The 15,048-nt window shown below is 44.8% G+C and overlaps 1 protein-coding gene across 1 annotated transcript in view; it reads right to left on the minus strand.

The window, feature by feature from the left end:
- ITGA9 (integrin subunit alpha 9) overlaps nucleotides 1–15,048 on the minus strand; it is a 415,573-nt gene that overhangs the window by 328,043 nt on the left and 72,482 nt on the right. The window contains exons 9-13 of the mRNA XM_030930740.1: nucleotides 13,698–13,835; nucleotides 9,972–10,077; nucleotides 8,235–8,329; nucleotides 3,163–3,253; nucleotides 687–732 (exon numbers count right to left, since the gene is read on the minus strand). Coding sequence (XP_030786600.1) covers nucleotides 687–732; nucleotides 3,163–3,253; nucleotides 8,235–8,329; nucleotides 9,972–10,077; nucleotides 13,698–13,835 — 476 coding nt within the window. The remainder of the gene's footprint in view (nucleotides 1–686; nucleotides 733–3,162; nucleotides 3,254–8,234; nucleotides 8,330–9,971; nucleotides 10,078–13,697; nucleotides 13,836–15,048) is intronic.

A 15,048-nucleotide genomic window follows, 5' to 3' on the forward strand; every position in this document is an offset into this window, starting at 1 on the left:
TCCTACTAGTCTATTTTAGAAAGTTCTGCCATCAGGTTATTAACAAAACCTAAGAATTGGCTCTCACTCCAAAGTGTAATTCTGCCTCCTCTGACTCATACAGCTAGAAATACTTGGAGAGGGTTCACGGGTGGTGGCGGCGGCCCCCTGGCCTTTGTAGGAGAGATCCAGACTGCACGGGCCTCAGCAAGCTCTGGGCCTCAGCTCATGTCCCTCACCTCTGCTGCCAACAGGGAATGACGTGCTGTCTAACGGGCAGGAGGCTCCCGGTCCCCAGGGTGTTGTGGACTGACTGGAGGTAAGAATGCAGGGTGTACAGATGAAGAGATAAAATGAACAGTGCTTCCCAGCACCCGCAGGAAATAATAAAATATTTGTATGGCATATTATGGAAGGTTCTTGGCCAAAGGCAAATAGCTTTAGGGCTTCAGAGAGTTAGGCTACCCCAGCCCCTACCTGGAAGCTCCCAGGATGCTATCCGTCTCATACCTGCAAGCCATTCAAGGCCATAGATAGAAACTCTGGGATAGAGAATAATTAGAATGAGAAAATAAGGTAGCATTTCAACTTACTAAGCACCTCCAGCCTACAAGGAACAGGACAGAGGAAAAAGCCCATGAATGGTGAATGGCTCCATCCCTCACCCTGAACAGCACAATTCAAGGAGCAAGAGTGAGGCCTCTCACCTGAGGAGAACCACGCTGTCGGACATGAAGGCTCCAACAGTGACATCTGAAAATGAGAAGTTTACAGCGTTCAGAAACTTGCTGAAGCCCACACCCAACAGGTCCCTGGGAATGAGCTCACAAGAATGGAGGCCCAGCCTGGAGGCCAGAGAGCCCTCTGACGGCCACCATCTGGGCTACAAAATGATCTTGTAAGAATGGAAGCCACACTCTCCCATGTGGCAGCCAATCCCTACGCAGGCTACTGGGGCCTTGAAATGTGGCTGGTCTCAGTTGAGAGGTGCTGTGAGTGTAAAATACACACCACATTTCAAAGGCCTAGTACAGAAAACCATTAACTACCTCACTCATAACTTTCATATTGATGATATGTTGAAATGATAATATGTTGGCTATATTGGGCTAAAACAATTAATAAAATTAACTTCACCTTTTTATCATTTTATGTAATTACGGGAATATTTTAGATTATACATATGGCTTATACTTCTTTTGACGTCAGTGAATTAGAGAAAGACATACCTAGAATTCAGTGACTCTTGGAAAATTCTCTAGGTTCTGAAGAACATGGAATCGTCACCCTCCACCCCTCACTCTATGTGACCTGAGTATCTCATGGTATCCCTGTCTGTAAAATGAAGATAATTATCCCCACGGCCTTCTTCAAAGGCTGATAATATTTCATTACATTTAAATCAGAAAATATTTATTAGTCATTATATAATATTCATTAAGTACTCACTAGATTTATAGTAAATATTCACTAAATATATGAAATCAGAAATTAAAGTCAGTAAATTCATGAAAATACTTGGTAAGCTATAAACAAGACCCTGGTTTAACCAGTAATGTTTACTCCTAAATAACTTTAACTTAGGAAGTACTTACTCTTCCAGTGGTTCTATGCCTTTCTCCCTACCACCCCAACCCGGCAATATAAATCCCTGGCCCTGGGGTTCCCACTACTACTTCACAGAACCAAGTATCTCAGTCTAAGAGGGTCCGAATCTGCACATCACTAAATGCATTGAGCATCTATATGATGGCCTCATTAAGGAAAAACAAATGGCAAATCCATGAATTATAGTGTTCCTAAAATTTCTCCACTTGGGTGTATTTATCAATTTTGTTCTTCAATAGTCTTTTTAAATGAGCTATATGTTTAAAAATAAAATAATCTGATGAATTTGTCAGTTTCCCTTATGAAAAACACAAGATCAGAAATTCAGATCCATTGTGAACTGTGAACACCTTGCTCACTTCACATTTGCAGAAAAGCAGCTGAACCACTGGGAAGGGTGGATCCCCGTGCACTGCAGGCTGTGGGCAGCCCCTGACATTGAGTCTCAGCATCCTTGTCTATAAAGTGGGGAAAACACCCTATCCTCCTTCCCCTCCGGGGTCACTGTGAGATGCATATTGCATGTGGAAGCATTTTGTACATATTAAATGCTAAACCCATATAAGGTATTATTTGGGGACGGCCACAAATTGCCCAGAACAAGAACTGCTTTCTCAAACTTACAAAGGCCCAGGAGGGTCTTTCTTGGGACAAAAGCTTCAACACTGACTTCTTTCTATTCCCACACTTCCTCCTGGCTCTGCAGTCTTAAGGAATTTCCAAAACTCCTATCTGTACAAAAGTACACAATGTGGTGTCCTCATACAAGACTGTGTTAGTTTCCTTAAATTTTAGTGGAAAGAAATATTTCTCAAAAGCAAGATGACTACAAAATTTAGAGAAATGTTTCCTGAATTCCATGACCATTCTGGATTTTTTTCAAATTCTTACTGTTGTTTCCCCACCTGACCCCACTCCATCTTGAAACACCTGAAGAACCACTACTCCACTACCCAGGCAATTTGACCTAGGCCAGATATCACTTGGGATTGGGTTGGAAATCATGTATTTTTATCCAGTTAGCCACAACTACCACAGGCATTAATTAACCCTAAAGTCAAGCCAGCCAGCCTTGAATGGTGAAGGTCACCTTTGTCCACACACAAGAGGACGTGGTTTTCTTTTCACTCCAAGTCTTTCTCTACCATTTTCTTTCAAGAGTAGGGGCGGGGGGTGGGGGCATGTGGAGGGGTGGGGGATGCTGCTCCTTTTCCCGCCCAGAGTAAGAAGCCTTTGAATGTGGTTAAAAACAAAGGAAAACATGAGGTTTCACTATTCACCATTTTAGATGTGGCCAGTGCGATTTTTCGTCATTAGAATCACTGCCACAAAAACCACTATAAAAATCCACCCTCCTGGTGCTAAGCCCTTCAGAGTAGATCATTTTAAAACCCCAAAATAAATGTCAACATTATTTTCACCTTAAAATTGAACACCAGGCAAAACACCCTATTCTATCGTGTGAATTGTCGTAATTCTAAATAGATGTGATGATTGCTAACCAGACAGAAAATTATTCTACTTCATGCATTTATCTTCATTTATCTCACATGCCTTTAAAGAAAAACAGCTTACCAGGATAGCCATTTCCATCCATATCAATGCCTCCCGATATGGACTGACCAAACATCCGGAGCACTGGATTTATCTTCCGCCCAGACAGTTTCTGAAACAGATAATAGAAAAATGGAGTCACAGGAAAAGACCACTGTCACAAATAAGAACTGTGACTGCTTTATTCCAGCTTCTCTTGACACTCGGTCTTAAAGTTGTTGAAAGAAAAAAAAAAAAAGTAATCCTAATGTGATCAGCAAGTCTTTAGCAGACAGTTGAAGACCACACACTCCTTTATTACCACTTGCCTTGGCAAATGTCATCATTTAATTTTCTTTCTAAGTTCTGTGCTAATGAAAAAAATCCACCTAGACTACCATGATAATGTTTTGACATGCTGAAGTTCAAAATGGATACAGTTTAACTTCCATTCCTAATGGAGGTTCTGTTTGTTTTTACACAGGTGTAGCTGGCTGAAATTCTAAGAACATATTTAGCTTATATCTTTCTTCCCAAATATGTACTAAAGATTTAATACTCTCCTCCTAAGAGGCACACATTACAGAGTCTTTCCCTAGACAGACAGGTAATTAACATGTCTAGCTGGAAAAGATGGCCATGTGGAAACTACCTCTCCGTCCAGTCAACCAGAAGATCTATAGATTCTGGAGCTTCACAGACAGGAGTGAACAGTTTTACCTAGTAAATCTAGAACTCCATGGTCCTGAACCTTCTTAAACTGTAGGAAATCAAAACAACTCGGCTAAAGAAGATGCCCTCCCCTCTAGAAAACAGCCCCCTCAACCAACCGGAGTTCGCAACTTCACCATGGGACACGCTAGCATCTATGCTTACTTTATATGTTTTTTAAAAACGAAACTTTCTCTCTTTTTTTTTTTTTTTTTTTTTTTTTTTTTTTTTTTTTTTTTTTTTTTTTAAGAGATAGAGTCTTGCTCTGTTGCCCAGGCTAGAATGCAATGGCACAATCATAGCCCACTGCGGCCTCAAACCCCTGGGTGTAAGTGATCCTCCTGCCTCAGCCTTGCAAGTAGCTGGGACTACAGGCATGCTCCAATATACCCAGCCGTTTTACTTTTTTGTCAGACGGGGTCTTGCCATGTTGCCCAAGCTGGTCTCAAACTCCAAGCCTCGAACAATGTTCCTGCCTCAGCTTCCCAAGGAACTGGGATTACAGCCACTACTCCTGGCTGTGCCTACTTTTTATTCACCATTAAGTTCATCACACATCCACACAGGCAGCACTGATTCAGCAATATTTATTGTACAAACAGCCCTTGTCACACTGAAGCTGTGCATCAACATTCATGTGGCGCAGTTCCTCACAAAGATACTGAACTTCTTGAATCAGAAAAGTCCCATCTTCTGGGATCTGACCTACTCTTTCTGCCTTTATCTGCATGGTCCCCAGGGGAGGCTTACTTCCTGATGCCCTCACTGTGGAGGACAAGAGAAATGCTTTGTTTTCGAAGTACAACAGAACCAGGTTTACCAGCTATCTAGGGGCTCCCTTTGACTTTCTTTCCTTATCCTTCTCTTTCCTGAGTCATCCTGCAGAGAAGTCACGAAGGCAGGGAGGGGGTACTTTCCACAGGATCTACAGATGGAGGCACGAAGGATGCCCCCTGACCCCCAGCAGCTGATAACTGCAAATTACCCTCCTAGAAGTGATCAGAGAAGGCTGTTTGCCATCCTTGGTTAAGCCATCCAACAGGAAATGTGCAAGCACCAAAGTACAAATCAGAACACTGTAGGAAACACTGAAGAGAACCCTACATCCCACGTGGCTCTGTCTAAACAAACACGTATGTGTGTCTGTGCATTTCTTAAAAGCCACGTTTTGAAGCAGACCCTCTCAGCTCTGGGGTCCAAGAACTTTAGCAGCAGCCTGCCCCTGGATCTACATTTCTAAGGTATGCTGTGGCTGGGACGAGGGGGAGAGTGAAGGGGTGGTCCATCTGGGGGTGGTGATGCAGGCTTAAGTTATCCCACAGACATCTGCAGGCCATTATGCTATAAAGCCAAGAAGATAAGTCTGCCCAGTGCTAATAACCCTAAATGAAAACCAGGAGCCCTGGAAACCTCCGCTTGACCAGGTTTCTATGCAGTGTCCCTTCCAGCAAGAGAAGGATCACAGGAGCCGCCATATGCCCAGAGGGCTCTTGCATTGGGAAAGGCACACAAGGATCTTAAAATCAACACTCTCTGTGGTAAACTCGAGAGAGAGTTAAAGAGCAATGTGGAAGAAGTGTGGGCCCTGATCTCACAATTTACCCAGCAGAAATAATACCAATCTGAGCCAAAGCAAAGTGATTCCATTGCCCAGAGTTCTTTCTGATTCCTTCCTCTAGTTCACCCACACAATGCCTGCTCTGTCCAGGACCTGGGCCTGCAAGAATCTGCCATTAAAAGATTTTTTTTTTTTTCCTTTTAAATCACTGCCCTTATCATACACATATTAGCAGCTTGGGAAAGTATAATCATAGTTGCTTCTTTCCCTTTTTTTCCTTAAAAGTCCCAAACCACTTCTCTTTGTCAAAGTAAAGGAGCCAGCCTGCATGCTGACAAAGGCAGGCTGGTCCAGCTGCTATCCCTGCTTCCTACTAAAGACACTCCATGCTAACCACAAGAGTTATACTGTGGTTCTCTGCAGGGATTCCACCCAGCAACCAAACAAAACACTGGAGGGCCCCGGAGGAGGGGAAGCCAGGGTCTCTCACAGGTTGTCTCACTGTGTGATTAGCTTCTGAGGTCCAGGAAAACAAGCTTCCCGGAGGATGCATGGAGAATGACCCTGACCGCTGCCCGAGCACGGGGCTCCTTGGGTGACTTTTAGCTTGTCACACTGGGAAGAGCATCAACGCCCCAGCCTAGGGCAGCTCTTGTGACTCAGATGTGGCCCCCAAACTGTGCCTAAAGCTCTCTTCCTCCTGCCTTGTAGGCTGAATCACCAAAGTTTATTAATCCCCTGTTATGTATTTCTAATGAAAAGAGGATGATCTGGATAGATAAATGCCCCTCAGAGAATGTACGCCTCGTGGCAAAATAGTTTCCATACTCGTAAGTTTTCCTACTGAGTTTCTGAGTGTTCCTTTTTGCAATGTGGAGTTGAGGATGGTGGTTACGATACAAGTTTCAGGCATCAGACTGGCAAAGATTCTGTGGCCATACTGCCACTTACGACCTTGGGCAAGTTAAATAACCTCCTTGGGGCGTAGTCACCTCATGGATAAATGGTGGATAATAAACGGACCCATCTTATATGGCTGCTGTGAGGATTAAGGGTAAAGAAAGGGCAGAGTAGGCACCCAAAAAACAGTCCCTCCTCTTCCCAGTGCCTCCCAAAGCCCTGTCTCCTGCAGGTGAGGCACTGAGCTCAGCAGGAGGCCAGCAGACAGGGGATCTGAGGCACCACTGACAACCAACCAACCCTCCACCCTTAACTAGTTTATCTCTATCTGCCACAGGACAATTATTCATGTAGAAGTTGTACTTGCATTTACATGCTGCCTCTTAAAATTAAAATACAAATATATACATATGAGTAGGAAGTAGTTAGCAAGGAAGTAGTTAGCATGTAATAAGTGTTCAATAAATAAATATTTGTTGATTAGAAATTTCTCAGTGTGTGTCCCCTTCTGTCTCTGACCCACTGGGAAAAGACCAGAGCCGGTGCCACTCCACATGCAGACATCCACAAATATCCTGACAATGCTTCTGCTGAGAGCATGACTTCCTTTTTTCCCATGGGCTGGGCTTGACACCATCAGCAAGATTGAACACCAAGCTGATACAGCAAAAAACAGAACTCACCACTTCCATGTTCCCAAGTATAGGGAGCAAGGGCAGAGTCCTAACTGGCTCCTAGTTTTGAGGCCAGCTGGGATGACAGCCTGTGATCAGTTTCAGGCCCCTCCACCATGGACCATTGTCCTTCTAGATTATATATTAAAACATATCCCTTTGCCTTAGCATAGATGGTTGACAAAGTAGTCACCAAAAAGAGAAAGCTTCCTTTCCTTTCTTTTTTTTTCTTTCATTTCTTTTTTTTTTATTATTATACTTTTAAGTTCTAGGGTGCAGGTTTGTTACATATGTATACATGTGCCATGTTGGTGTGCTGTACCCATTAACTCGTCATTTACATTAGGTATATCTCCTAATGCTATCCTTCCCTCCTACTCCCTCCCCACAATAGGACCCGGTGTGTGATGTTCCCATTCCTGTGTCCAAGTGATCTCATTGTTCAATTCCCACCTATGAGTGAGAACATGCAGTATTTGGTTTTCTGTTCTTGCGATAGTTTGCTGAGAATGACGGTCTCCAGCTGCATCCATGTCCCTGCAAAGGACACGAACTCATCCTTTTTTATGGTTGCATAGTATTCCATGGTGTATATGTGCCACATTTTCTTAATCCAGTCTGTCACTGATGGACATTTAGGTTGATTCCAAGTCTTTGCTATTGTGAATAGTGCCACAATAAACATACGTGTGCATGTGTCTTTATAGCAGCATGACTTATAATTCCTTTGGGTATATCCCCAGTAGTGGGATGGCTGGGTCAAACAGTATTTCTAGTTCTAGATCCTTGAGGAATCGCCACACTGTTTTCCATAATGGTTGAACCAGTTTACAGTCCCATCAACAGTGTAAAAGTGTTCCTATTTCTCCACATCCTCTCCAGCACCTGTTGTTTCCTGATTTTTTAATAATTGCCATTCTAACTGGTGTGAGATGGTATCTCATTGTGGTTTTGATTTGCATTTCTCTGATGGCGAGTGATGATGAGCATTTTTTCTTAGATAAATGGCTCTAATTCTGAGTAAGAGTTGAAAATCTTCTTTAAGAAAAATGCACCCCTGAGTGTGAGCAAATTTGGGATTCTAAGAATTTTTTTTTTTTTTTAGTATTTAATAAGCAATATTAATTGTATCTTTCACAAAAGGGTAGGAAGGCCAAGGCAAGAAAAATGTTTTTCTTTGTACCTCCAGGGCATGGTGCATAATGAAGGTTCCAAACATGTTTGTTGAATGAATGTATGAATAGTTGCCATATCACTCTCACACCAATTACCATTGAGTACTGCGGGACTATCCCACTGGCATCACCATGATAGATATAGACCGCCCCTGCGAAGTCGTCCTCCTTGGGTGCACCAATGGCCACATCTGAGGGTAGAAAAACAGCTATGGGTTAAAAAGCCACATTAATAATATAAGTGCAGTTTCCCTAATTCTGGTTATCATGTCTGAGTCCCTGGATACCAGAAATTATTAAGTTGTTGATGGTCAAGCATTAATTTAGGCACATGATCCCTTAGCAGAAAAAAAAAAAAAAAAACGGCCAGGTGTGGTGGCTCACGTCTATGATCCCAGCACTTTGGGAGGCCGAGGCAGGCAGGTCATCTGAGGTCAAGAGTTCAAGACTAGCCTGGCCAACATGGTGAAACCTCATCTCTACTAAAAATATAAAAATTAGCTGGGCATGGTGGCGCACGCCTGTAGTCTCAGCTACTCTGGCAGCTGAGGCAAGACAATTGCTTGAACCCGGGAGGCGGAGGTGGCAGTGAGCTGAGATTATGCCACTGGACTCTAGCCTGGGCAACAGAGTGAGATTCCATCTCAAAAAAAAAAAAAAAAAAAACAGTACAGTGAAAACTATAGAAGCTGATTGAGAAGAGTTTAGTTCCAAAAAAGTTTCTACCTTATGCTCATAAGAAAAACCACTGACCCATCCAATAAAAGAAATGCAAATATAAACTACCTGCTCTAATTTCCGTCAGGGAGAATTCCATAGCCAATATAGTTATGGCTATTGCATAACTGAGAAAGTCTGAGGTCCTGGATAAAGGACTATTCCTTATTATTACTTGATAATAAATCCATTCCTGGATAAAGGAAATGTACAGAGGGCATTCACTTCACAGACAAAAAACAACATTACTCTCACAAACTGGCAACTCCTAGAACAAAGCCTAGATCTTTCTAACTTTATTTCCTTGCTTCTAACAAAGTCATGTGTCTGCAGAAGTGAGGCCAAGCGGGAGGAAAATGAAGCCTTCTGTAGCCAGTGGTAGGAGGATCAAAGACGTCTGGATGGCTGGCCTGGGCAAGGGTTGCCCCACCTCCACCACCATATACCCTGGTGACATGGCTGCTCCACCTCCCGATGTCCTTCTGCTGTGTATGCAGGGAGGCGAAGAGGCTCAAACAAGCCAGAGAGAGAGGCCAAGAGGCTGTGAGGAATACTGCTGTCCAAACAGACCTAAACATTAGGTACATATGCCTCCATGCCTCCCAAGACACACACACACACACACACACACACGTGCACTCGCAAAAGGCAACCCAGCTGCTGCTATAATCAGGCAGAAGATGTCTGGGTTTCTAATTCTCTCCTCACTCATTTCCCCATCAACGTGGTAGAGCATCATGGAGCATCAAAGGCTCAGAAACAAGGAGAGTTGATGGCAGGATGAAGCTGTTCAAAGTTCTCTGCCATAAGAAGTCCCAAATGAACCAGCCCCAAGGTTTGCTTCCACTGCAAACAACAAAGAACACTGAGCTGGTGAGAAGGGGTTATGCAGAGACAAAACTCCAGTGGGCTGGAAGCTTGGCCCTATGTGTCTACACAGAGAGCACCTGTAAATGTGTCCTCTCTCCCTACAGCACACTGATGGGCCTTGGGAGTGGGCCAGTAGACCCAGGAGCATGTCACTAGAGATGGACAGTCAGCGGGCAGGCTGACCCTCTGAAGCAGAGCAGCATGCTGCACCTGGAGGGGCTCCACGCACCAGGAACACTCACTCACCTGGGAACCCATCGTCATCCAGATCGTCTAGGCTGGCAATGCTTTCTCCAAAGTGCGCATTGTAGGCGCCATCCCCGGTCAGAGCCAGCTGCTCCTCGAGGGCTCCCTGGGAAACAGGATGGAGGAGAAAATGGAAAACAAAACAAAAACAAACAGAACAAACAATAAAAATCAATAAAAAACCAGAGCTTGAATGCTGCCCTGCTAGAGCACACTCATCGACAGGAAACATCTGGGCAGAATTACAGGAACCCAAATTTCTCTCTCCTGCTGGCAAAATGAGTCCCTTTTACCTGCTTAGCAGGATGGTCTTCCATAGCCTGAGATGCATTTTTGAGGGAAGGAGAATGTCACGGTAGCCAATGACTACACTCCCGCTTGTCCTAATGCTCTACACACAAGCAAACCTCCCTACCCACCTGTCCCCGCTGTGCTCTCCGCATCCTTAAGGTATAGCAATTTTTCCCCAATGTTGTTTTAAAAGGGTATATATTTTTCTATTTTTTCTTTCCTGTGTCTTTTGGTACAAGTTTATAAAGCTGTTTTGCAAAGTGCGTGTATGAGTTATCTTGATAGAGGGAGTCATGGTTCAGAAAATCCAAGCACCCAGTCGTTCTTGGCCAGGGGGTGGCTGTGGTGGCAGACGTCACTGTGCCTGTTATTCATGCATGGCTCAGGTATGAATTTCCTGAGAAAATACTAACCAACAGGGGCGGGGGTCAATGGTGTACAAAGGCAGGAAAAGTCATCTGACTTTGGGGGAAAAAGTCATACCCACTCTCACCCCAAATCACTGACACGTGAATACCAGAGTGATACAACGCAATCTGATGTCTTGAGGCATGAGAAGATTTATGCATTCCCCAGTCCAGAGGCAGTCTGGGCCCACTATATCCCACAGGCCATCCTGCGAGTGTCTGGCTTTTATCATGACCAAGTCTTCTTTCTCACTGTCAACACAATTTACAACTTGAAAACAGTCAAGGTGAGATTTCTTGGGTGAATGAAACCTCCACCCCAAAACACAAATATGCATTAATTTCTTTCTTTCAGTGTCGTGGGGAAGAGGAGAGGAACACCAGCAACTGATTCCTTCTATGTACCAGGCACTGTACAGCCAGCTCCTCATTCAAATCACACAATGACTCCATAAGGAAAATCTTATGATGCCTCTCACTTCACAGATGAGGAAATTGGGCCACCAATTTCAAGCCATTTGTCCACATCACACAGGCTAGCACATGGCAAAACCAAGATTCAAACTCAGGTCCACCTTGCTCCAAAGTCAGCACTTTTTCCTCTCCTCCACGCTGCCTTCTGATCTTTATTCAGATGGCTACGTTCAACAGAAATGAGAATACTCTGGTACTTAGAATAACCACACAACATCAAGAAACACTGGTTGGCAGGAGAGGGTGTAGGCGCATCATGCCCAGTGGAGGCCTGGGGCAGTTCTTGTGCTTCAAGAGTCCACCTCCTGATTTAGACACACAGTCTGGCTGTTGGACCTGACTCCTACACAAATGTCTCAGTCTCCTGCAAATATAATGGCAGACACCACTGAATGCCCACGGCACTCATCTATTTAATGTCCCCCTGATTTCTCCCTGCACCCTGCCCTGACCTCCTAGAATGTCAGTGGGGATGCAGGTGCTAAGGGTTCCTGCAACAGGTACCAATAAGCACCTTCCCTCGCAGGTATTTTATTTTTTTTAGACACAGAGTCTCGCTTTCTAGCCCAGGCTGGAGTGCAGTGGTGCAATCATATCTCACTACCACCTCAAACTCTAGTGCTCAAGGGATCCTCTCGCCTCAGCCTCCTGAATAGCTAGGATTACAGGCAACCACCACTGCACCTTGCCTGTTGGCAATGGTGACTGATTGACTAACTGATTGACAAGGTCTCACTCTGTCACCCAGGCTGGAGTACAGTGGCTCACTGCAGCCTCCACCTCCTGGGCTCAAACAATCCTTCCACCTCAGCCTCAGCTGGGACCACAGGCAAGCACCACCACACCTGGCTAATTTTTTGTGTGTTTTTAGTAGAGACATGGTTTCACCATGTTGACCAGGCTGGTCTTGAACTCCTGGCCTCAAGTGATCCTTCTGCCTTGGCCTCCCGAAGCCTCCCTGATTTTAGATCTGCCTTCCTGAAAAGCCTGAAAACCTCAGAGGCAACATAAGGCTCTAACAGTCCCTGGCTCTCCTTTCACTGTTTCCTTCCTTTCTGGCATCTGCTCACTTAGTTATAGTTAAACCTCTGCCCTCTCCTAACTGGGATACCTAGCATCTCAGTCACTGCTTAATAGTATACTTTGACTGATTTTTTTTTTAATATGAGATTATATTCTTACTATTTGGATAAAGATAAAACTAAACATCTACCCAGAGAGCTGTCACTCATATTCTCTATGTATTTGGCATATTTCTGAGGACTGGTTATACATGCAGTTTTCATCCCATTTTCCACTGATTATCTCATAAGCATTTTCTCATGTTAGATAAAAGGTAGGCGGCACCAGAATGTTTTCATTGAACCACCTCACTCTTGTTGAATACTTGCACTTGAATACTGGTACTTCCAGATCCTGAAAAGACTGCTTTCTCACTGGTCTCCTGCCTCCATGATGCACTGCTGTCCCCCAACCCAGCCCCCACTCACCCACCCTCCATTAGCTACAGAGGGCCAGAGGCACCTTTCTGTCCATGTCACGTCCCTTTCGTGGTTCTGCAGAATAGGGGACATCAAGATTATTGGTCGAGAGTGGTGGCTCACATTTGTAATCCTAGGGAGGCCAAGGAGAGCAGATCACTTGAGATCAGGAGTTTGAGACCAGCTGGGCCAACATGGGGAAACCCCATCTCTACTAAAAACACACAGAAAAGTAGCCGGGTGGGGTGGCAAGCACCTGTAATCCCAGTTACTTGGGAGGCTGAGGCAGGAGAAGAGCTTGAACCCAGGAGGCAGAGGTTGCAGTAAGCCGAGACTGCGTCACTGCACTCCAGCCTGGGTGATGGCGTGAGACTCTGTCTCAAAAAACAAAAAACAAAAAAGAAAACAAGATTATGGCTCCCATGCAGTCCCTCGACCCCCCATGCTGAAGTGAGTGGTGACACCACCTCACACCCCAACCCACTTGCCCAGTTTCGCACTGGGAGCTCTGCTCCAGCCCACCCTGCCTGTCTGCTAACTCCTACTCCTTCTTCAAGATTCCCCAGCCATTGTGTCCTCCTCTGCTTCCCTGGGAAGATGTGCATATGCTCCCAGAGAGGTGGCATAACCTTGAGACACAAAGCATGCCAGCTCTGAAGCCAGCTTGCCTAGGTTCAAATCCCAGCCCCACTTCTTAGCTGTGTGGTTTTGGACACATTACCTAACCTCTCTGGGCCTCAGTTTTTTCACCTGAAAAATGGGCACCCTTGATACCATGTGTACATTGCATTGAAATCTCTCACAGAAAGCAGGAAGAAGAGACCCTGGTACATAGTAAGCACTCAAAAGACAATTAAGATTCCTCCCTGGCCCTTGGGTGTGTGCAGTTGTAACTTTGTATATAACTTTCCATTAATGGACCATTGAGCTTATTCAAGACAGAAATCACATATTTTCATCTCCTCTGGGTAACACGGCCCCCAGTGCCCGCCTAGAGGGGTGCTCAGCCACTACTGGTTGGACAAATGTCCCTACCCCACACCCATCCACACGTTGTCCAGTATTGTACTCACATTTCCTCTGTTGATGTAGACAGTGACCTGTCCCTCGTCCCTGATCTCAGAAAACATGGGGGCCCCCACCAGCAGGTCAGAGAGGCCGTCCCCATTCAGGTCAACTGCGCACAAGGAGGAGCCGAAGTAAGAGCCCATCTGCAACCAAGTTGAGTTGCAACAAAGCATTCAGTGTCTGCTCTCACACAAGGATGCCCTCGCTTTCCTCCACCCCATTGGCTTTAGAAACATCCCTGAGAGGCTGGATGGCTATGCTGCCCCCTAAACCAGAATGCCTAGCAAAGAGTGGAATACCCTACTTCCAGCAGCAAGGCAGGGCCCCAGTCAGTGTGACCCAAAGTCCCCCATTCCTGGAGTCCTATCAAGGGGAAGATAAATAGATTGATGCCCAGAGAATGAGGTGCTGTTTTTAAAAACGCAAGCCGAGGATTCAAAGTTATGTTACAACCATAATAAAAATGCCCCTTATATCAGACATTTGACAAGGCCAAGCAAGTAGGAATATGAAATCTCACAACACAAGAAAGGCATGAAAATAAATGTTACATGGAGAAATAGGTTATTTTCTCCCGGTCCTATGCATAGCTAAAGGTTGGTTAGGAAGGCATGAGCTGAAGTGACAGAAAAAGGTACAACTTTTAAGACTGTTTGACTGATGAGGGAACAGAGCAAGATAATATTGACTTTTAATTATAGCTTAATTAGGAGTCTCAAACCCATATACCAACAGGATACAGGCAGCTGATATAACAGGCATAAGAAAAAAAAATTCATGTGGCAAGTGACACTTGTCTTCCATGTCTACATAACAATAGGGACTGGTGGAGACTATGGCAAACTGAAGCCCACAAGCCTGGCTAAAGCAGCAACTTCTACCCAGGTGCAGCTAACTGCCACCAAGAGGAAGGCTGACCCAGAGAGGAGCAACCTTTGCATTTTCCAAAAGAAGCCAAAAATTTAAAACTTTATTTAAAGTACCAGTGTTTTAAATGCTCACAACTTCTTCATGCGTAAAAACAATAAACAAATGCTGCGCAAGCCAAACAAAATATATGTAGGCTGAATTCTTTCCAAAGGCTGTCAGTTTGCAACCTCTACTTAAAACAAAAAAGAAGAAGAAGGAGGCCGGGCATGGTGACTCACCCCTGTACTCCCAGCACTTTGGGAGGCACATGGATCACAAGGTCAGGAGTTCGAGACCAGCCCAGCCAACATGGTGAAACCCCGTCTCTACTAAAAATAAAAAAATTAGCTGGGCATGGTGGCAGGCACCTGTAATCCCAGCTACAAGGGAGGCTGAGGCAGAAGAATCGCTTGAACCTGGGAGGCGGAGGTTGCAGTGAGCCAAGAT

This window comes from Rhinopithecus roxellana, chromosome 1 (genome assembly GCF_007565055.1).
Source record: "Rhinopithecus roxellana isolate Shanxi Qingling chromosome 1, ASM756505v1, whole genome shotgun sequence".
Classification (NCBI taxonomy): domain Eukaryota; kingdom Metazoa; phylum Chordata; class Mammalia; order Primates; family Cercopithecidae; genus Rhinopithecus; species Rhinopithecus roxellana.